Source organism: Xenopus laevis, chromosome 5S, assembly GCF_017654675.1.
Source record: "Xenopus laevis strain J_2021 chromosome 5S, Xenopus_laevis_v10.1, whole genome shotgun sequence".
Taxonomy (NCBI): Eukaryota; Metazoa; Chordata; class Amphibia; order Anura; family Pipidae; genus Xenopus; species Xenopus laevis.
The window spans coordinates 97,963,503-97,988,130 of NC_054380.1; the positions used below are offsets into that span (position 1 = coordinate 97,963,503).

The following is a 24,628-nucleotide window of genomic DNA, read 5'->3' on the forward strand; positions in this document are numbered from 1 at the left end:
ACTAAGGACTATACACTATATTATTATGAGGGATAAATGCACAATTACTACAAAAGTGTAACGGCTTGCAACATATGGACTTGTGTACTGTATGTTTTTCCAGAAAACTGGCATTTACTAAACTGCCACCTAGAAAAGTTAGAATCCAAAACAAGAGCATGCTATGTTTGCTGAAAACTTCAAGCTTAGGGACTGTAAGATGCACCTTCACCAAGTAAAATCAAAATGCAAATTCAATGATCATACCAGTTCATTTTAAATGTATCATCTCTTACAGTAAGATTCTAAACTACACCAGTGGTTACAGTAATGTAATCAGGATATTTTGTTAGAGGTTCTATTTTGGAAGATATAATTTTCTCCCCTTTTGTACAGCAAAGTCTCTTTATTTTTAGAACAATTAATTTATTGTAGGAAAAGAAAAAGAAGGCACTTTCCATGCCCATTATTTTCCAAGGCTATAAATGTCAGAGCAAATACTGTTCCCTTCCTGTGCAGTCACTAACACCACCAAGCATGCAGTCATTCTAAGGATAACGTTACTCCATGAGCCCAGGGATGTGCAAAACATAACATACAAAGCTGATCTATAGAGAGAGAGAGATTATCTTTGTGTTTCTTTTTCTAGTACAGAGATGATTGACCCGAGGACCTTCACTTTGTTATTTTCCGTTGGGCCACAATTAGCCACTCTGCAGTGCAATATCCTGGAAATTGTACCAATGACCAACAATTGCTGTATCTTCATTCAAATCAACTAGTATATGATCCTATGCATAGGACAGCCTGCGTATTGACATCTTTTCCATGATTATTTTATAACAGGTGGCTTTACTATGGGGCATGCAATCTGAATGGGTATTCCTTGCAAGTTTCACTTTTCCCCTCCACTTAAAGAATAATAGGTGATTTGTAGCGGTGTTCATAATGGTCAATGGGCAGAGTAAATCGGAGACAGGAGTTAAGCAGTATATGGTACAACTGGGACCAATCATAATAGGAAAAGAAGGTTAATCAGCAAGGTGATTTGTAGGTCAGCCTGGATTTTATGGGAGTCTTACTGGAAATTGTGCAAATCTAAGATAAACCTCAACACAATGACATAATTTTGTTGTTTTATTGCAAGGTTGAACTGCAGGCTAATTTACTTTTCTTTCTGCTCTTGGCAAAGCTTGTGGAGGTTCCACACCTCCCTAACAACAAAGCAAAAATAAACCAGACATAGCAAAAACACAAAACTCTCTCTCTTTAGAAAAACTGGCACTGTATGGTGCATGCTGGCCAAAAAATGCAGTTTGTCTACTGGCAAGGTACAGTATGAAAATGTCAGCTGCCATTGTACCAATTGCCAGTGCTGATTACTACTGTACCAATTATTGCGGCTATTAGCCCTGACAAATAGAACACAGCCATGCCAAGAATCTTCCCTTGTACATAATTTGTTAAATCGGCCTGGGAGCTGAGCGGTCAAATAGCATACAGGATTGGCCAATGTCTCACCACATTGAGGCTTAAGGCTCCTGTCTCTAATTAGAGAACTTAGATTTAAAGGAGAAAGCACAGTCAAACAAAACAGATCCTTTTAGGGCTGAAAGGCCATGTACAGTCAAATGGCAGTTTCAGAAGCTTTCATTGTCTGCTTATAAGATTGCAGCAATATAGAGACAAGGTGACATACCTTGTGTGTCTTGCTCGATTGACTTGGGGCTACTTCTAGCTCTTCGTTCTGTCTTCTTTATCCCTGTTACACCACCAACCCCACCACATACTCCTCCATTGTAAACTTTGTTATTGCCATTGTAAACAGACGTGCAGTTTCCAAGATGGTTTTTGTAGAGAGTGGCTGGGGGACTATTCAGTCGGTTTTGTCTGTCTATCTGTCGGTCTTTTAACTTTTTGTGTAGAGGCTTGCAGTACTGGTCTTCCCTTGTGATGTAGCTTGACATTCCATACAGTGGTATTATTTCTGATAAAAGAAGAGCAAATGTCAAACTAATAATTGTAAGAAATAATTACAGCATACGAAAGCAGAGCTGTCAAGTCCAGCATCCATTCCATCGGGGGGAGACTCTGTGGTGTGTGCTGCAGAAAATTTTTGTTGCAACCTGGATTTGTTGCCACTGATATGCTACTCGTGCATGCGCATTTGCTTCGTAGGACATCACTAACTGCTTACTGTGTATTTTAAAAAATTGTAAGAATGCAGTAGGATGAAGGGAGACCGGTGGACGGTGCCAAAATTAGGCAACTAACTGGTGGAGTTGACAGCTCTGTAAAAAAAGTTTGATACACTCAACAAATAATGCTGTATACAGTAGTTCTGCTTGCTACAGGGGGACAAATATGCCACCATTGATCTAGGCAATCTTTGTGTATTGGCTATAACAAAAACCAATGGAACTGTCCAAACTAAAAAGAGTGCAATTTACAGCACTGTTTCCTGTTCACAAACCCAGTGACTTCATGCTACTTCACTGGAGCACATAGTTGTAGTCAAAGCTTATGGCCACCTGCCATAGTGACAATAAGGGATCTTTTACATACCCCAGGGGAGCAAGTGCAGGAGCAAAAGAGGTAAAAATTGATGCCCCTTAGTCCTCACTTACAGAGCACTTGCATCCCTGCGCTCTCTGCACCTAGCACCAGATTAAAAATCATAGATCAGCGTCAGGTGCTGCCATTTAGCCCTATCCTTAACTCCTGATATATTATAAAATGCAATGTTTTGTGATGCATCACATTCATGATTATTTCAATTCAGCAAAATACTGAATCCAAAATCAAAGCCCTAATTTGAATATTGTGATTCAAGAATTTTTTTTAAATTGGATTAATTGTAAACATAACATTGTCATATTCATTTTCCAGAGCTCACATGACTTTAAGGGGCAAATTCACTAAAGGACGAATTTTCAACAGCGTCCGGTTCGCTGCACTATGCGCCACTTCACCATCCATTACTGTAATTCACTAAAATGCAAAGTTGCGTCTCAGCAGCCAAACACTGGCGAATTTTCTCTAGCATTACTTAGGCAGTGTGAGAATTTCTTTGCAACGTTTCACTAGCATTCATTTACGCTTAGCGAAACTTTGATAACACTCTTGCACTTAGTTTAATTTGAATAGGGCACTTTAAAGTCATGTGGATGTCTTTAATAGTTATGATGGTGTAAATGCAAACACATATCCAATGAGCCATGACATAGACACAAGAGATCCTCTAATGCCCTAGACATAAGCCCACCCTTAAACAATTGTGGCATGCCCCTCATATTGTTCACACATAAATCTTTAATAGCTTGGACTTTTAAAGGCAATACCACTTTAAAAAAAGAAAAGTCTCCAGCGTTTTTTACAACTTTAATGCATTTCCAGCATACTGGATATGATGTCACTGACATAAGATTGAGAAAAATGTAACTTCATTTTATCAGTTTCCCTAGTCTGAGGTGGCGAAAGTAAACTGGTGAAAGAGGTATCCTTCAGTAAAATTTGCATCTTAGTAAATCTGTGGAGTAACAACCGTTTGCTAAAGCAAAAATTTGCCTGGCGATAGGGTGCAAACAAACACCAATGATGGTTTTGTTTGCAAGCAAGTTGTCCTCTACAACTGTTAGTGAATTGGCGATGTTCCTGCGGATGAGATTTCTGGTGAATTGTCGCTAGCGACCGCCACTTTGCCCTTTAGTGAATCTGCCCCTAAAGCTGGCCGTATGGCGACATCGACAAGAGAGCGGATCTTTCACCGATATGCCCACCAACGGCAGGGGCTATATCAGGGTAATCCAAACATTTGGCTTCAATGAGGATCAATGGGATCCGACGGGTCGGCGGAAAAATTTTACTTTCCCGATCAATATCGTGGCCAGATATTGATCGTGAAGACCCATTGGAAGCCCCCATACACGTGCAGATAAATTGACGAATTGGTTTAAAGAACAGATATCAGCAGCTTTGTGTATGGCCATTTTTAGAGTCCAGATTTGGTTTAGCTGAACAATTTGGATTTTGCAGAATCCAGATCTTGCCGAATCCCAAACTGAACCCCAGATTCTGTGCAACCATATGAATATTCCACTAAGATAAATATATTTTTAAAAGCTTAAAATTCTTTAAGGCACATTGATAAGACATTTGACAATTGTTCTCTCCCTCTGGTAGAATCACTGCATATTATGTTAATTGGAAACAAAGCTTCAGAGAGATAAATATTCTGACAGCTCTGGTTATTGAGTTTTTATGCACCTAGATTTAAAAATTATTGAGTATTTTAATATATAAATAGATTTCATAAGAATTTGCTGTTGCAAAGATATGTGGTTACCTTGTTCTCCATAAATTGGTGGAAGATGATGGGGGAAGAATTGAGGTGGTATGTCCCCAGGACCGGTAACTGGTGGATAAAATGGGGTGTGTGAATTGTGGAGGAAATGTGGGTGGTGTGCAAGGTAAGGAGGTAAATGGTGGGTTGGAGAGATGGCTGAAGGATAACTGGGAGGATAACAGTCCGGGGACTGAGGTGTAACCACAACTCGCCGAACGCCTGCAGAATCTTCTATTACCTGCAATACAGAAGTGAATATGATATTGTATATTGGAAAAAGTACACATTTGTGTTTTACCATTGCTGGAAGTTGTTTTTGCAGAATGAAAGAAAATGTCATTTCTAAGCTACTTTCAACTATACGTGAATTAAAAACGATCATAAAGAATTTGTAAATATAATTGGAATAATGATATTTTGTTATGACTATGAAGATTTTCATTCATCCAGGTCATGGTATATCTAGTATAGGTAAATCTAAAAACAACTGGACTTGCTGAGTAATCAATGAATTCCCTTTTTATGTTAGAAGTGAAGAACGTAAAAAGGGAATTCATTGATTACTCAGCAAGTCCAGTTGTTTTTAGATTTACCTATACTAGAGATGTTTTCTTATGCTTTTCTGTTCTCTGATTCTGGCTCTTGAAACAATGTAGCAAAAGTCAATTCTACTCCCATTCTATTAATCAAAATAGAAACCTTTGCTTACAAGACTCAGATTCAGACATGCAAAAGTATAAATAGATATACAGTATATACAGCTTGCAATATCAGTTACATTTATAAGTAACTTTAAATCCATTTCAAATTCTTTCTATTCATCCATGTGACGGTCCCATCTCATGCTCAATTCTAATATACAGAGAAGTGAAAACAGTTTATTCTTCCGCAGGGTTTGAAGATTGGGGATAAAGGCATGGGGGGACAGGATCAGTAAACTCTAATTAATGTCAGTGCACTTGTAGGAAATGGAACACTTCAGTATGTTCTGATATATGAATTAACGCCCATCTTCCTGGAACACAATTATATGTGATTTTTTCTTCTGCTTTCAATCCATGTGTGCCAACCTCAACAGTCAGACAGATATTGTTCAGTTCCAGGCACAGAATTTTGCAGCTTATCAAGCACAGGCAGCAGAGCATTCTTTTCAGATGTAAATGTGATTATAACACCTTCTAAATCCTCACATGCAGAAAGTATGCATTTCTAAGCAACTGAAATCAAGCAGATGTTTTGGCAGTACTTTGTTTCTACAGTACTTTAAAAACTCATATAGCATATAGCTAAACAAAGGGTACACAACCCTTTCCACAGCATTCCATGTACTGTATGAAACTAAATACCCCAGAACTTAAAGGAGAAGGAAAGCTACCAAAGCAGTTTACTGCCAATAGATTAGTCACAGCAGTGCAAGCTAAGACACCATTTTTATTCTTTAGAATGCTTTTCCATACCTGAGTAAACAGCTCTAGACACTCTCTGTTTGTTTAGGATATCAGCTGCCATATTAGCTGGAGGTTTATGCTGAAAACAGGAAGTCTGATACAGAAGCCCATGTATACACAATAGAAGGAAAGAAATGCAGTATTTCTTTTGACAGAAGACTCTGAGCAGCATTACTTTGAGGGTTTACTAGTGTATTCATATAGATCTTTCTAATAAATCTTTCTTAGTTTTAACCTTTCCTTCAACACTAACCTCCCAGCATACCATTCCTGTTTTTCCTTCAACTCCCCAGGAACTGAAATCCCCTGCAGCCACATTGCAGAGGGATGTGTATATAGCTTCTATACATGGGCCAGTTTACATTAGCTCTATGCACAACACTGCATTTGGGGAGAATGTAGTATTCTTGATTTAATAGAAAATACTTTTACAACTGATACAACATGTGATTTTTCACCGTACAAATGCATATATGGATAAATAGAGAAACCCCATTAAGCATTATATTATAACAGCCTTTTGATTTATACATTGTCTTATCAATTTGCTCATAATTAATTGATATACAAGCTGGAATAGCACTTCATCTACCTGTGAGATGTAACCAGGAGGAACATGTATCGGTGGGATAGATCCATTTGGAGACATCATAGGAACTTCAGCAGGACCTAGAAGAAGACAAAGAATATTACAGCAGTAATATTAATTAATAGGAAATGCAGTACCAGGTGCTGAGCCTGAACAGCGTGCTGATGCTGTACAGGACATTTAGATCAGAGGGTGCTAATAATTCAGCCAGCAAATAATGGTACAGACTGTTCTGTAGGACAGTCAGAAGATTAATTTACAGTGAGGAGTCCAGAGTGAACCAGACTGATGCACAGTAATATATACTCTCTCATAACATTTTAAACAGTGTCACAGACATGTTTACAAACTATAAATCATGATCACTTTGTCTAAATAGTCTTTGCTACCCAAAAAGCAACATAATATTTATGGTGGTGATAATATACCTACAGGGAGGTAAATATTAAAGGAAAACTATACCCCCAAACAATGTAGGGCTCTATAAAAATATAATGCATAAAGCAGCTCATATGTAAAACCCTGCTTCATGTAAATAAACCATTTTCATAACAATATACTTTTTTAGTAAATGCACGAACAGAAGGACAGCACTCCGATAAAGAACAGGATTTTATTGCTGAGTACTGTAGAAATACATAGGCCTTACACGTTTCGGGAATCACCTTCCCTTAACCATAGGCCAAAGTCCTTCTGTTCGTGCATTTACTGTTGGCAGTGGGCACGCTGCGGACTGAGCACCCGGCACTACAGGGGAGCAGCTAAGTGGTGGTGAGTTGAAGCGGTCCTAATTGGTTTGTGGAGAATACTTTTTTAGCGGTATGTGCCATTGGGTAATCATAAATAGAAATTTGCCATTTTAAAAAATAAGGGCCACCCCCTGTGATCGTGAGATTCACGTTGCACACAAACATACCAAATAAACCATACATGTTAGGTCACATGAGCCAATTAACAGACAGAGTTCTGTCTTTTGCTTCCACACTTCCTCCTGTTACAGTTAGAGTTGTAGTATTTCTGGTCAGGTGATCTCTGAGGCAGCACACAGACCATCACAAAATGGTGGTTTAAGACAAGAAATGTAAAAGGGCAATATTTACTTAAATATATATTCCAGTTTGGTAAGATTCTTTAATATGTCACTTAATATGATATAAACTATCTTCATTTTGGGGGTATAGTTTTCCTTTAAGTGAATATTGTTCTATAGTAAATTAAAAGTTTATAGGGTCTAGTAATTCCAAGGAAAACAACATGATAACAATTATACTACTCATAGTTGTGAAACTGGCACAGGTTTCCAAACTAAGAAATAGGCTTGGAGGTTGGGGCTGGGGGCAGCTTAAATTATGGTAGGAGTGTTTTAAAATGCCTGATCAGTGACGTGACTAGAGGGGGGCGGGCCCTGGCGCGGGACGCACTGCCGGGCCCCCGCCCCCTCCGTACACCCGGAACCGCCCGGGACTCGTGCTGCCGGGGGGGCCCTGAGAGGGTGCGGGCCCTAGCCCAATCGCACCCCCTGCTCCCCCGGTAGTTATGCCACTGTGCCTAATAGTTCCCTCAACTATACTTGGGATTATGCTTTCATTCCTCTGTTTTATATTATCAGTGACTGAGTTATAACCTAAAGCTGGTTTGACTGTCAAGCCAAATGGCAAGATCTATCTATGTTTTGAAAATTTTACCCTGAGCCAGTAGTGACTGAAAACCTGTTACTGGCACAGTTCAGAGGGGAAAAAGCAAGTGTTGGGGTCATATTTAGAAACCAAACATATATTTACTGCTCATTGTTCATTTTTACTAGGGATGCACTGAACCCAGGATTTGGTTCGGGATTCGGCCAGAGTTCAGCCATTTTCAGCAGGATTCGGATTCGGCAGAATCCTTCTGCCTGACTGAATCCTTCTGCCTGACTGCATATGTAAATTAGGGGCAGGTAGGGATATCACATGACTTTTCATCACAAAAGAAGATTTTTTTCCACTTTTTCCTTTCCTGCCCCTAAATTGCATATGCAAATTAGGATTCGGATTCAGTTCGGAATTCAGCCGAATCTTTCGACAAGGATTCCGCCGAATCCCAAATAGTGAATTCGGTGCATCCCTAATTTTTACTGATAAAATCTAATTTACTTCTATGTCACCGCTTCATGATGATTTTATTAAATCAAGTCGTTCTAAGGAAAGATAAAGCCCCTAAGCAATAGGGAATAAAGCTCAGGCAGTGTATTTATTGCGAGACAACGTATAAGAGTCTAGCCCCATTCAGTATATGATTATTTTGCCCTTATTTTTCAGTTTCCTGAATTCCTGACAATCTCAACTGGGAATATATAGAAATAAATTAGCAATGACCTATGCTCAAAGCACACTTACTTCAGTTTAATTTTTCTTATTGCAGTTGAAATAGAAACCAACTAATTACAGATCTTGGAAATAAGTTTTATGGCCATTACTGATTGCAGCTCTAACGTTTAATTTATTATCTTGAGGCTTGTATCAGATTTCTGTTCCCTCTAGTCATCGATTTCCATGCAATGTTCAGTTCGGTGTAACCTTTAACATCCCAGCATAATGGTGACACAGAGAGAATACTTGTATTACTGAATATTTAGCTTGGTTTCTTCAATTAAGAATGGTATTCAAAAGAATGAGAAGACAGTGTGAAAAAAATCAGCAGAAATGTAAGAACAATAGGTTCAAACACATATCACAAAGCATCTGTAAATAATTGGATCCCTGAAGAAAGTTCCAAAGGAACAGAGAGCTTGCTAAAAGCATTCCTCACCTTTGTCCACTGTATCAGAAACCGATGCTCATAAAAAGCGAAGAGTACAAAAGATAAAGTCTGAATAATGTTTAAGGATGACAATTGCCATGAAGGCACCATTTCCCCTCAGTTAAAAGTTAGCCAAAATCCTTATATTGTTAAACTACAACTTTTCTGTCAGTGGGATGCTGTTGAATAACAGCTAAAAGGACACAGTTTGGATAGCTACAATTATATAGTGAATAAAGTACCCCCTCTTGTAAAATATAAGGATATTATAAGTTACCGAGGAGTTTCATGACCATATAAAAACACGAGGCCGAAGGCCGAGTGTTTTTATACAGGTCATGGAACTCCGAGGTAACTTATAATATCCTCATATTTTACAACTGGGGGTACTTTATTAATTATAATACACAAATTTTAGTGAGTCATGTGACAGAAATTACATCACTACTCACCGTTTATAACTGATGACATCACTACTCACCGTTTATAAGGATATAATTTACAAGATATTCATGGCTTTTGTGTATTATATACTGTATAACAAAATATCTATTATTACTTTTGCACTGTTTCCCTTGACATGCTGGGCACCTACAGCCAATTCCCCACAAATTTGTACATATATGAGAGGTGCTGGCAATGTACTTTTACAACTCTTGGGCTCATTGCAAACATGACATTTTCTCCCATGTAATGCCCATCGCTAATTTTTTTGTTTTTTTACCTGCTGCAATATTCTTCAAAAACATGCGGCCAAATATACAGTATACTGATCACAGGGGTCATTATAACCCATGGCAACCAATCAGATGATCATTTTCAGTGTTCAACCTGCATCCGGCTGAAAAAAGCTATTCATTGATTGGTTGCTATAGGTTATTGCACGGGTGCAAATTTGCTCATCGTTTATAAATGAGCTACGTTGTAACCCAGGCCTTCCAACCCGTGGCTCCAGAGTCTCATGCGGCTCTTCATCCTGCTTGCTGTGGCTCAGTCTTGCGGCTTTGACTGTCACATCGTCTATACAGGCCTTGCACCTGCTGGCGGCTTTTAGAGTGTGCTACCGTGGTAAGCTAACTGTTAGCTTACCGCTGTCGCACACTGAAGATGCCGCCAGCAGGTGCAAGGCCTGTATAGACATCCCAGGCAAGATTGTGCCGCAGCAAGATGATTCATTATGGTCCTTACCGCGGTCGCACACTCAAAACAAGAGAGAAGCCTCCACAGTCCAGCTGCAGCAGGTGCGAGGGCAATAAACGTGGATGTGACGTATATTTTAATGATGTCTATAGCCCTCGCCTTTAAACAGATTAGAACATTAGTATGTAATAGAGCTATTCAGTGTTTAATTTATTTCAAAGTAGGCCTACACATACACACTGTATATTTTTTTTTTGTATTCTGTTGATGTAACAGTTAAAATTAAAAAAACTTTTAAAAGTTTATAAACTGTGTTATGTTTTGCGGCTCCAGACTATTTTTCTTCAGTGGAAGAGGGGGCAAAATGGCTCTTTTGATAGTAAAGGTTGCTGACACAAACCTTTATCAGAGGTGAAGCAACACCAAGGGGCACATTTACTAAGGGTCGAATATTGAGGTTTAATAAACCCTAGAATTCGACCCTCAAAGTAAAATCGTACGAATTCGAATATCGAATTCGAATGATTTACCGCAAATCCTACGATCGATCGATCGAAGGAAAAATTGAACGATTTGAAGGATTTTAAACGATCAATCGAACGATTTTTCTTCGATCAAAAAAACCTTAGAAAACTGATGGGGAAAGTCCCCATAGGTTAACATTGTACCCAGAAGTTTTAAAGTGGCGAAGTATGTAGTCAAAGTATTTGAGACAGTACTTCGACGGTTGAATGGTCGAATAGTCAAACGATTTTTAGTTCGAAACGTTTAAATCAAAGTTGTAGTCGAAGGTCGTAGTAGCATATTCGATGGTCGAAGTACCCAAAAAATACTTCGAAATTCGAAGTTTTATTACTTCGAATCCTTCAATCGAGCTCAGTAAATGTGCCCCTAAGAAAACATTACCATGAGTTGGTGCATTTATTTTTTTTAAGTAGAGGATCGTCAGCCCAGATAAGCGGATAAGCAACTAAACCACCAGTTGAAAATCAGATAAAATTAACTAATTGCAGTGGTTTTGCTTCCTTAAACACTTGATAAATGTGATTCGCCAGTCATCCTATAATAAATGTTTTCCAGTCAAATATAAATTGGACAATCAATAACATAGATAAGACAAACCCAAACCAAGACAGGGAAATATTCCTTCTTATATTTCCTCACAAATACAGTACATTGTGGAGCTGTTAATTTAACAAATTCAGGGAGATTTTTTGGCTTCTGTTAGCCACCTTATCCTATCCTTCCTAACATTCTTTAGACCTAGTAAACTAACATTTCTGTTATAAGAATATTTACCCAGACAAACATACACTGTGTTTATAAAAGACCAGACCAAACCAGCTACATAATTTGGTCATGGAAATAATGGGAATTATATGTCGCATATAACCAGCAGACCATACACATTGCAATTCCTAGTACCAAATTTAGGTTAGGGCATTATGGACCCCAGTCTTAAGGCCATGGTCTTGGTGAAAATAACTTTTACTATAATGTGTAAAAATCCCTTATTAGAATATAATCTTATTTGCATTCATTTTTATTTAAAGCCAGACACCCCCAGGATCTCTTCATTACTCAGGATGAAATTTTGTTTAATCTTACATTACATATAAGGTAAAAATGAAATCTGATAATCCACAACAACATAACAAAAGTGAGATTTAAAAGTGGAAAAATAAGTAAAGATTAATAATCATTAAAATAATCTACAATAATAAAATATATGGTCAATCAAAGGGAAAAATGGATTGAGATGGCTATGAAGTTAATATATGTGCCATAGCGAAATTACCTGAAAATCCAACTGTAACCAATGCACGCTACAACTAAAGCTTTCCTTTTATTTATACAGACCCACGTACATAACGCAGCCTTTCATTAACATCTGTGTTCCCTCTGCGTAAAAGCTCAGGTTGTTCTGAGGATTCACTTAGGTCTGACTGCTCAGTAATGCAAATAGTTTAATCCTTTCCTGCCACCACAAAGCTACAATAATACAGGCACCTTCTTATACAGATACTGCTAATCTTGTTAAATGCACCTGGTGGTTTATATGATGTAGAAACCACTTTAATATTTATCCAAGACAGCCCTGGTCTTTTAGAAGTCTATATACACTAAAGTTCTTGTGCTGAAGTTCTCAAACACTAGTAAATTAAAGTGATCTTGTCATACTTAGGTCAATGTGCTGATTTAACTGGGAATTGTGTAGGAAGAATAAGCAACACAGTGTTGTGCTCCATTAAAGAAAATAAGAAACATGGGAATGATAACTCTTTATTCCCAGAGCCGTCACGTGGCTAATTATTTGCTTAGCTATGGTGCTACCCCTTCCAATTCACAGGCAATGGTGTAAGATCATTAAGCTATGCACAGCAAGATATAAATTGACAATTCAGGAAGTTTTTAATTTAACTGTAAATCAAGTTGACCAGTGACCCATATCAATGCAAACTTTACTGCCCAGTGCCTAAGAACATAATGAGTTCTGTAAAATTTGAACCATCCTGTTCATGGACAAATTAGCTGCAGACACATTTATTTTGCAATAAGACCACCAAAGTGGATATTGCCAAGTAAGACCAGTTGTACTGTGCTATGTTGATCTTAAATGTGACTATAGGCTTTCTGGGGAAAAAGAAGCTCTAAAACAGCCATGAGTCTCTTGGTGTTGTTAGTGTAGCATATATTAATGTTTGTGGAAAAAAAAATCCTAATATTGAGGGATCAAAATGAACATTTATGGAACTATGAAGTAGGTAGCCAAGATGGAGAATCAAACTCAAGACCTAAAGTGAGCAAGTGGTATGGCTCCAAGTGTTAATGATGTGAACCGAGTATTTCTTGAAGTATCAAAAGTTAGCAAAGTCAAAGTATCAGAAGTTAGAAAGGTCATGATTTGCAAATAAAAGTTGAGCATGAGGAGTACAGTGTAAGTTGGTGCTATTGAAGAAGGTTTAATGCAGAACTCAACAGTTCAAAAAAAACTGTTCAGAATTGGGCTAAGATGAATTTGACATGGACTTTGATGAGCGGAGATACTTATCAGTGTTTTCAATTATAAAGGAAAACTTAAGCCTGCTTTACTGTTTTCTTATTCATTTTATTTTTCTATAAATGCACAGTATTGTGCCCACTGGTGAAGGCTGGGGGGGGTAGTATACGTAAAAACAATATGGTCATATTACACTGGGCTATGAGTATACTCATAGCACCCAAAATGTAATGACTTCTCAATGGGAAGAGCTAAATAAAAGAGGCAACTACACTAAATTTTGTAAAATCTGAAATAAAATTAATCTTGATGTAGAGAAGCATGCTCTCATTTTTAAGCCCAATGGTATAGGTTTGAAGGGACTGTGCAAGACCAAGGTGGAAGCAATACAGACCCATCCTATCACCTCATCCTATTCAGCAATCAACATAATATTATCTCTTCTCTTTTAGTACTGGTAATGCAGGGGTTCTAGACTCATACTTACTTATTTATCCTTAATAATCCTTAATTTCCTTTACAGAGATTATACAATATTTAAATCAGTCTGAACCCTAACAGAGTTTATAGTTTAAGGTCCCTATCACAGTACAGTAGGAGCAATTGCATTATGAGCTAGTATACCTGCCTATATAGTTTTGGGGTGTGGGTGGAAACCGAAGCACCTGGAGGAAACCCATACAGACACTGGGACTCTACTTTATAAAGGACATGGTTATTGGATTTTATAAAAGACCTATGCAGCTTCCTAAAACAACAGGACAGGTTTGTGTCAGTCCAGTGTATCCCCATATATGTGCCTTTTGCACTTCATGCACAGCCCAGTTCAACCATGGAGAATCACTGTTGATGGCCATAAGTTGTGCAATAAAATCTGACACGCATGTAGTGACATGGAATGCTAGAAAAAGTATGTCATTCGGCTACAATTTCAAGTTATGATCATTTTACCTTTTAAAAACTGGTCAAATAGAACTTTTTTTGTTTCAGTGGAAAAAATTATGAATTTTGACCATTCTTTATCCATAGTCTGACAGTTGTATTTCACCAAATTTCATTCTAAAGTTCACAGATAGGCAACAAGGAGGAAGAGCGTGTATTTGCCTTCTTACATTCATGGGGCGAGCACAAGGCAACATATTCACTCCATGATAGAAAGTCTCACAGAGGCTGTAATATGTTCCAAGTTGGCAAATAGAACTCTGTTTGGACAGTGTGTTCAGTCATCCACTCGGCAAACATCAGGATTCCTATTAGTGCACAGTAAGAAGTCAACTGTGTGCATTCACACATCACGGCAAAACACAGACAGGCATATCTTTGTTTTAAGCTTGCTATCACTGTATTACTGGGCATTGCCCTTTGCCACCATTGTATTACTTCATATTTACAGGGGAACTATCGCAAAAATTTAAAATTAATATAAGCTTCAACTCACTGAAATAAGACACTTTCTAAATACAATCAATTAAAAATTCTGTACAAGTTACTCTTCAGTATCTCTCTCTCTCTCCACAACCTGTCACTCTTAATGCTCTCTTCATGCTGAGGTCTGGGTCCGATTTTGATTGACAGGAAGGTCTAATACGTCTGTTAGCGGGGCTCCCTTTCTAATGTAGAATAACTCAAATAACCAACTCCGGCACAAACAAAAAGTAACAAAATAACAGACTCTGGCAAACACCCTGCATGCAGAGGAACAGGATTTCCATCAGAGCTGGTTATTTTTAAAGAGTGAGAACCTAGGTTAAGGGTGCAACCCCCCCAAAGGATGTATTAGACCTAACTGTCAATCAAAAACTGACTCCACCTACTGCATGAAGACTGAATGAAGAGACAGGTTGTTCAGAGGGGGAGAGTAAAGAGTAGCTTGATTATTTTATAAATTGTAAAGAATTTTTCTTTGATTATATTTAGAAAGTTTCTTATTTCAGCAAGATGATGCTTGTAGTAAATTTTTATTTTCACGATAGATCCCCTTAAAATGGAATCTAACAATCTGTTTTTTTCAATGTAGCAGCAAAGCTTTGTAGAGTCAGATTCATTGGCAGGTGATCTATATGGAACCCAAATAGCTGAAACTACATGCTGTTTCCTTTAATCAGAACTATGCTAAATCTTCGATATGGAACCATAGTAAAGAATACTAACAGTCAAAGAAATACACTTAAACAGTATCTCCTTTTAAACTGACATATTTCCTTTGGAAGTAGGGAGGAGGATGCTTTTCGTCCATTGCCAGCATGAATAATTATTGTTGATTAATGTGATGACTGTGTGTCCTTATAATTAATTGAGAGTGAAATGACTTGAAAGGAAAATATGACTAAATCATTGTAATTTTGCCCTACAGGTACTCAACACTGCAAAACGGAACACACTGGCGCACATGCTTAGTAGTCACCAACAACTAATATTATTGTTAAAAATAAGTCCCATTAGCATTATTATTGTTACATTTATTGATGAATTTAATTTGGCCAGTTGAAGAATATTTGCAATGTGGGTGCTCAAACATAATGCTAGAAATGTACGACCCCACACTGCAACAGGCCAGCTCATGGGCATCGATGGTGATAGGGGTCATCAGGCAATCAGGTTTTCCTTTCAAATATTAATTTATAATTTATAAAATTAGCCCATATCAACACTACCAGGCTTATTTTTCTCTTACTGCCAATCATATTCTATTTCTGGTTTATTCTTAGCTACGAAATACTTTCACAAATGTATAAGAAAAATCTAGATTTAAATCTCTTCTAACAAGTATCCATGACATCAGCTCCTACTAATTTTCTGTTCTTGTCTGAATGTGATGTTACAGGCTAGAGCAACTGTCTACATCAATATTCAGGCTATGAGAGCAGGATCCTACTGGAGACCTGTAGGCTGGATGTGGCTCTTCAAGGGATTTTTATACCCCCTTGTCTGCTCAAGGGCTACAGAGATGGTGTGGACAGGGCCGCCATTAGAAATCACGGGGCCCCGTACAACAAAATTTTTGGGGCCCCCTGGGCCCCGCCCACACTGACGACCAAGCTCCGCCCCATATCCCGCCCACATCGCAGTTAAAAGACCACACAGACATCAGCGCTAAAAAAGTAACCCCCCCCCCCCACACAAGTTGTAAAAAGCTATTGATGGTCAGGGCCCCCTTATAAAAAAAATTGGGGCCCCAAAAAAAAAAAAATTAAATTTTTTTTTTTTAAAAAACATTGGTGGCAGGGGCCCCCTGTTAAAAAAAACTTGGGGCCCCAACAAAAAAAATGTAAAAAAAACTAAAAAATAAACAAACATTGGTGGCAGGGGCCCCCTTCTAAGTTAAAAACAAATTGGGGCCCCAAAAAAAAATTTGAAAAAAAATTAATTTTTTTTTGAAAAAAAAAAAAACATTGGCGGCAGGGGCCCCCTTCTAAGTTAAAAACAAATTGGGGCCCCAAAAAAAAATTTGAAAAAAAATTAATTTTTTTTTGAAAAAAAAAAAAACATTGGCGGCAGGGGCCCCCTTATAAGTTAAAAACAAATTGGGGCCCCAAAAAAAAATTTGGAGAAAAAAATTTTTTTTTGAAAAAAAAAAACTGGTGGCAGGGGCCCCCTTACAAGTTAAAAACAAATTGGGGCCCCAAAAAAAATTTAAAAAAAAAATAATTTTTTTTTGAAAAAAAAAAAAAAAACTGGTGGCAGGGGCCCCCTTACAAGTTAAAAAAATTTGGGGCCACCAAAAAGAAAATTAATTTTTTTTTAAAAAAAAAACCCAAAAAAAAACAATGGTGGCAAGGGGCCCCTTACGAGTTAAAAAAAAAATTGGGGCCCCAAAAACAAAAGTTTTAAAAAATATTGGTGGCCAGGGGATTAAAAAAAAAAAAACACAAACTGGTGTTCAGTAGAATTGAACTCATGGCTTCAGTACTTCAACTTCGCCTCCTTTCGTGACTTCGGGTCTTTTCACCGCTTCAGGACTTCGGCTTCGGCTGTTTTCGTGACTTCGGGTCTTTGCGCTGCTTCAGGACTTCGGCTTCGGCTGTTTTCGTGACTTCGGGTCTTTTCGGCGCTTCGTGACTTCGGGACTTCGGCTTTTTCCGTGACTTCGGGTCTTTTCGTCGCATCGGCTTCGGCTTTTCGGCACTTCCGCATTCGGCACTGAAGAGGCAAGACGTACGGCTCGGGCGCTCGTAAGGGGGGCCCGGATCTTCAAAAAAATGCAGCGCTGCCGGGCCCCCCTTCATGCCCGGGCCCGGTACGCTTGTCCCCCCTGTCCCCCCCTGATGGCGGCCCTGGGTGTGGATGACATTATAACCTAGTCCTCGAACATGAGTTAACAAAAACAATTGGCCTACTCCATGTAAAAAGCTGCACCATATTAGTGCTTTGCACAACCTCCAACTAGATATTTAGGAAACTGGTCATTACTAACTCAATAGAAGGCCAAATTTAAGCAAAAACATATAATTGGCTGCAATTATAAGTCAACTTTTCATCATTAGCTTAAAATTGGCAGCACTCTTGGCAGTTTTTAAGAGGGGGTTAAAGGTTATAACAGAAGGATATTGTTAGTAAATAATGGCCTGTCTAATACTGATACTTTACCAATTACTGGCAATTTTTGTAGTTCCTTTAAGTAAGCCATGTCCAAAACTGGGCATGAGTAATGAATCTGAATTGTACTTGTATAATACTGTCCTGGTGCTTATGGACTGGTATTGGGCAGATTACAGTGTTCGATGGCCTGGTGGCACCTGGCAAGTAGGTTGTAAACTTAGTGAAGGTACTTTTATTTATATAATCTTTAAGAGAGTCTGTAAGCATTTAACATATTGAATGCTATTTCATGTAAATGTTGGTATTTTCTTGTGTAAACTAATTAAAGCTTAGCAAAGAGCAAAACCCTGTTTTCATGCTGCTGCATTTTGGAGTTCCTGATGACATCAGATGCATATGGATTAATTTAGTAGAAACCATCCAAAAAGCTCAGCTGACTAATAGGTATCCACGAGCCATGAATGTTCCAAAAAAAAAAAAGAAAAAGATTTCTCGGAAATGCTTCTCTCTCTACAGATTTCAAACAAAAAGAAAAATGCAATCCGTAACTCTTTACAGGTTGAAACAGTGTTCAGTTACTGTCAAGGCAACTTGATTTGTATAAAGAGGAACTAAGCATATCGTCTGGGAGATCCGAACTGGAAGAAAAGGTTACAAAGCACAGAAATAAACCGGCTCTTCAACATACAAACTAATGAAGGGTCTCCCTTTTCTCTGCTGGAGAGCTAGGAATAATATGGTTTATGTGTATAGTACAGTGTACAATAACTCAGCTGAGTTGAACGTGTAACTTTGATGGCTAACAGGTAAATCCCAAATACAGTGCAGTTGTGACTTATTTTGTTTGGAATGAAAGTCTAAGAATAATCCACTCCAGACTGGGAGGATCAACAATCAAAAGCATACCTCTTGAGTGACATATTCCAATATCTTGCATTGTGAAGGCTTCTTCTGCTCCTTTTAGCCCTTCTAACTCTAACCATGATGGTTTCACTGCTCCTCTGCTCTCCAAGTCCTACCTTTCAGAAGCCATATTCAAATATCATTCTCTGATGAGATTAAAACAGTTGTCTGCAGGAAGTAGTATTCTGGCTATTATGATAGACATCCAGTCACTCCAGCCTGTATACTTTACATTTTGGCTAACTAACTATATTAGAAACTGTTTTATTTTGCAAAGCCTATCTATTTACCCAGTTTTTATTTTTATACTGAACAATTCCTTTAAGTGAAGGTTAAGGCTTTCATTTTTGGTTTTAAGGGAATGCTATGAGTGTAACATGAGGCGTGTTCTGTTTTAAGAAGGCTTTTACTACATGCATTGCGTAGAGCCCCTTAGCTTCTTTTAGACCTTCTTACTCTAATTGTAATCTTTTATCTGTACAGCAGAATGACTAATGTGAAGGTATGTATCTTATATGCCCATGTTTAGGTAGAGAATACACAGATAGTAAATGCTGTTAGTCATATCACCACTTTAACCGATTTAGCCACTTAGCTGGTTGCCTAAAATGAAAAAACAACCAGTGTTTTTTGAAGCATTTCCACCATCCAAGTAGAATAATTTGGGGTCAGTTTAATTGCTTCAGCCAACTATTTGGAAGAAAAGAACAATAAAATATCATGTTATGCTGGAATAAGAAACTTGAGGACACTGTATTAACATGCCAGTTTTTCAAGGCTGAAAAGTAGCAAAGACAACACAATCTCTGGAATTCAAGGTCACTGGCCAACCCACAAACAGACATTGTGTCTGAGAGATAGCATTTACCTGCATCCTTTGCCAAAGTTTTTATACCATCTGAAAACAACAGAGGAATCCCAGGAAAGGAGCACAGTAAAAAGGAAGCAAGAGTGCTTATATCAGCTGTGCCCCCAAGTACAATGACCTGTGCTAAAGCCACAGCTGAAGTTAGTCATATTCTTAGTCTTAAAAGTTTGCATGTGAATAAACAAAGCCAAAAATAAACCTAGCCTGTCACCAGCACATCTCAGCCTATAGGGGCACATAAGCATTACATAAATATATTAATGTCTTAGAGACAGGGATGGGTTATGGGTGAATGAAATGATGGAGGGGCACTTGTCTTGGCTGCAATTCCGCCCTGTTTCACAACATAACAAGGGGCTAGTTGTTTTCAGATAGATCACCAGAAATAACTTTTTCCATTTACTTTATATTTTCTATGTGTCAACGTTTTTCTAAAATTGAGGTGTAAAGTGTCATTCTTCACCTTCTAAAGCAGCTCTGGGATGGGGGCCACCAAAACGGTAAACTGTTCTAAATTGATACATTTAGTTGATACATTTAGTTGAATTCATATTAGAGTATTTTCAAGTAATAAACTATGATTAAGGGTTAATCATGAAACGTGTAAGGCTGTGGACACAATAAACTATTCACTTTGAATTTATTTCTCTGGTGGAAGATTGCCTTCATTGAGTGCCTGCTCCAAAGTTTTTTTCAGTTTATCCACTCCCCATGCTGAGGGCTCAGGGCGGTGCACCTTGGCCTCTTCCTTTGTGTGGTGAGTTATGAATTTCTACTTGCAGACCCTAAACTACAGATTTATTATTTCCAAGTAATGTTTAGGTATAATGCCTCTCTAGTTAAAGGAAAACTATATTCTGCGAACAATGTAGGGCTCTGTAAAAAGATATTGCATAAAGCAGCTCATATGTAAAACCCTGCTTCATGTAAATAAACCATTTTCATAATAATATACTTTTTAGTAGTATTGCCATTAGGTAATCCTAAATAGAAAATTGCCATTTTAAAAAATAAGGGCCGCCCCCTGGGATCGTAGGATTTACGGTGCACACAAACAAACCATACATGTTCACTCACATGAGCCAATTAACAGATAAAGTTCTGTCTTTTGCTTCCACACTTCTTCCTGTTATAATTAGAGTTGTAGTATTTCTGGTCAGGTGATCGCTGAGGCAGCACACAGACCATCACAAAATGACGGTTCAACGAAATGTAAAAGGGCAATATTTACTGAAATATATATACCAGTTTGGTAAAATTCTTTCATATGCCACTTAATATGATGTAAACGATCTGTTGTTTTAGTATTCATTTTGGGGGTATAGTTTTCCTTTAATGCAAATACCTAATAGAAGAGCAATTTGGGATGCTATGTGTTTCCTGTATCTCCCCATTTCACAAAAGCATACTGTTCAATACGTGTGTTTCTAACACACACGATAGAAGCAAAAACCTTTTTTTTGTTGATTTTGTTTAGCAAAGTTTATAAAATATTAGCTGAGTGATGTCAGATAGATTTATTGGGAAATGCAGCAAGCAGGATTCTTCAACATACAAAGCTGGTTTGATATATACATTCCAGATGTGCCTATCCTAACAAAATTGACTTTTTTGTAAGCTGGGGGAAACAACAGAAAGACTTTCATAGACAATCAAGACAATATTAATATAGCCCTTAAAATGCTGCTTCCCAGAAGCGTTCAGTCAAGTAAACGAAACGTTTGCACTGTAATTCACTCTGTAAATTTAGTATGTAACTATAGAATGAGAAAAACACATTCCTCAGTCATTTACAAAACCATGTAGAAAACATAATTTTCAGTTAATTTAAAAAAGCCACATTTCGGGGGTTATTTGTCAAATAATCGAATTTCGAGGTTGTGTGAATTGTTTTTTTAACTATTATAAACTCGAATGTACTCACAACTCCAATGGGAGGTTATTTAAGAAAAAAACTCGAACTTCTAACATTCAATCGTATAGGAAGGACCAGAAAATCCGAATCAAGTTTTCCTCTAAAAAAAAACCCCAAAACCTTGTACGTCAGGATGGCTATTAACATCTTCAAATGGACCTCTGCCGTTGACTTCTACACAGTATCAGACTGGCCCACCGGGATACCAGGAAAATTCCCGGTGGGCCCAGGCATCAATGGACACTTTTACTTTTAAAAAATGTTGCCTATTTCATGGTCATTCCCTATTTCTTTATGGGAAAATGCTTAAAGGAATTGTTCACCTTTCAGATAACTTTTAGTATAACGTAGAGAGGGATATTCTGAGACAATTTGCAATTGGCTTTCTTTTTTTTCATTAGTTATTTAGCTTTTTATTCAGCAGCTCTTCAATTTGCATTTTAAGCAATCTGGTAGCTAGGGTCCAAAATACTCCATTGATTTGAATTAGAGACTGGGATATGAATAGGAGAGGCCTGAATAGAAAGAAGGGTAATAAAAAGTAGCAATAACAATAAATTTGTTGCCTTACAGAGCATTTGTTTTTAAATGGGGTCAGGGACCCCCATTTGAAAGCTGGAAAGAGTCAGAAGAAAAGGGCAAATAATTATAAAACTACAAAAAAGAAAAAAAGAAAAACCAATTGAAAAGTTGCTTTGAATTGGCTGTTCTATAGTATACCTAAAGTTGTGATCCACCCCTTTGATAATGGAAGAGAGAAGTTAATGGATATAAGAGACTAGGAGAATAAAGAGGGTGAGTGAGGAGAGGAGGAATAATAGTTTGGAAAGTGGGCCCACAGTGTAAGTTTTTCTGGTGGGCCCCTGGCATACTGGTCCGACGCTACTTCTACATGAATTCGGCAGGTTTTAGGTGCCAAAGTATAGAATTAGAACGGTTTCCAGAGGTCAAGGAGTAATAAATCTCACATTTGAATTTAATTTCAAAATTGTGAGTTTTGACCACAAAAAATTCAAATTGAATTCAAACCTAAGTAAATCTGCCCCTAAGCATTCAAAAAGCTAATTTTGTATAAACAAAATACATTACCGAGCTCTGTAGTAAGCAAGGGTTAATACACTTTTAAAAAATCCTGCTAATCAAATAAAAGTTGACTAGAATTGCCAAGTTTAAGCCAATAAGAAGCTCTTGGGTTTTATGATGTCACTATGAAAACATTTCAGTTCTAACTGAGCAGACGGCTATACACAATTTCCTTTTATTTGCACAGTCTCCTTGTGATTCCAGAATCTTTTAAAACCTATTTCTGAACAGCGCTAAGGCACAGCGAGGTTAGTCTCTGCACAAAAGTATTCTTTGGCATAGAGCAGTGACATTTTTTAGATTATAGCTAGCTTCCTGTAGGAAAAGAAAAATCAAAGGTGAAAACACCCTGGTAAGTGTTCCATGAATGTCTCACATTCATATGCTGGCACAGTGTGCAAACGTCAGCTCAGGCCTTGAAAATCTTTCTCCTGTATTCCCATTGTCTGAGCAAAAATGCAAGCTGAAAGCAGCAAGAACTTATATCATGCACATCCATTATATTGGTCACATTGTCTGCATACTTACAAAAGATCAAACTGGAGAATCATGAAGGATTTTTAATAGTTCTGGATTTAAATGCATTTGCAATACAAAATTACTGTCAGAACAACTTAGAATGCTGAATGGATGCAAGTTCGTTGGCTCTCATACTCTGGCCCTTTAAGAATTCAAATTCGAGTATTTGCCACCTAAAACCTGCTGTTTAAGTCAATGGGAGAGATGCAGGGATCAATTTGGAGATGTTTGCAGCCTTCCAGACATTCAAGTTTTTTTCAGAGAGAAAACTTAAAACGAGTTTGATCGAAATTTCGAATCAAATTTTTGGGTTTACGTTCGTCCAAATATGAAAAAAAAATATTTTATTAATACATTAAGGGGCAGATTTATCAAGGGTTGAATTTCGAGGTGATAGGAGTTTTTTTAAACTCCCATCAACTCGAAATTCGAATAAAAAAAGACCAATCGAAAAGTATTAAAAAAAAATCAAGGTTTTTAACTTTGGGTAAATAGGCTGTATTCGAACAGTTTTACCGCATTTGATCGAATTCGAATCAAAGGATTTGCCCAAAAAAACTTTGATTTTTCAAAGTCCACCAAATGACTCCAATTAGTTTCTAGGAGGTCCCCCCATAGGCTAAAACAGCAATTCGGCAGGTTTTAGATGCCGATTGGTCGAAGTTTTAAAGAGACACTACATGATAAATTTCAATATTCGTATAGTCAAATTTTTTTCAAATTCTAATTTTGGACTATTCGATAGTCAGAGTACACTAAAAATAGCTAGAAAATCTACTTTTTAAATTCTAATTTTCACTTGATAAATCTGCCTCTTAGACTTGTCGAATTTTGAATTTATGGGAGTTTATAGGAGTTTTAAAAAACTCACATGAATTTGAAATTCGACGCTTGATAAATGTGCCTCCCCGTATGCTTAATGTTACTCAGGCCAATGCTGTGCATGTGAGTGCAGACACAGAAGTGGACATAGACCAATAGATTAGCTGATTTTTGGCCTAAGCTTATATGCAGAAGAATCAGCCCCGTGTGGCATTGGCCTAAATTAAAGCCAAATTTGTCTTACCACAACTTTTCTGAATTCCCTCAATGGCCTAATTAAGTGTATGACCTGTTTCGATAAAAGATAGCAGGCAGGACATATTTATGATGATTGAAGGCAGAAAATGCAAGTGAGTTCCTAAACTCACTTTATGTTTTTTGCAAACAATTACTATTACTAAGTTTTCCTGTTATTTTGAAAAGAAAAGAATGCATTTTTTGCAAATTATAAAAAGCTTGCAACCCCAAAACCAGTCGTGTAAAAGAAAAAAAAAAAAAGATTATGAAGAAACAAAAGGAACTGCTTGCAGAATACACATGCAAGTTTAAGAACACATTTTCTGGCTTTATTTTGCTGGACCACAAAATAAGCTTCCAAAAAAAATGTTCATAAAAGCTGCTGACTCTTTAGGAAAACCAGCCAGATATCTGTCAGGCAGGTCTCAACAACTATTTGGGTAAGAACTGCATCAGAGTGTT

General features: G+C 37.6%; 1 protein-coding gene across 2 annotated transcripts in view; it reads right to left on the minus strand.

The window, feature by feature from the left end:
* Positions 1–24,628, minus strand: part of fndc3b.S (fibronectin type III domain containing 3B S homeolog) — a 190,444-nt gene that overhangs the window by 87,449 nt on the left and 78,367 nt on the right. For both annotated transcript variants that reach the window (XM_018265699.2, XM_018265698.2), the window contains exons 4-6: positions 6,365–6,441; positions 4,325–4,562; positions 1,679–1,966 (exon numbers count right to left, since the gene is read on the minus strand). In XM_018265699.2, the coding sequence (XP_018121188.1) occupies positions 1,679–1,966; positions 4,325–4,562; positions 6,365–6,441 (603 nt within the window). The remainder of the gene's footprint in view (positions 1–1,678; positions 1,967–4,324; positions 4,563–6,364; positions 6,442–24,628) is intronic.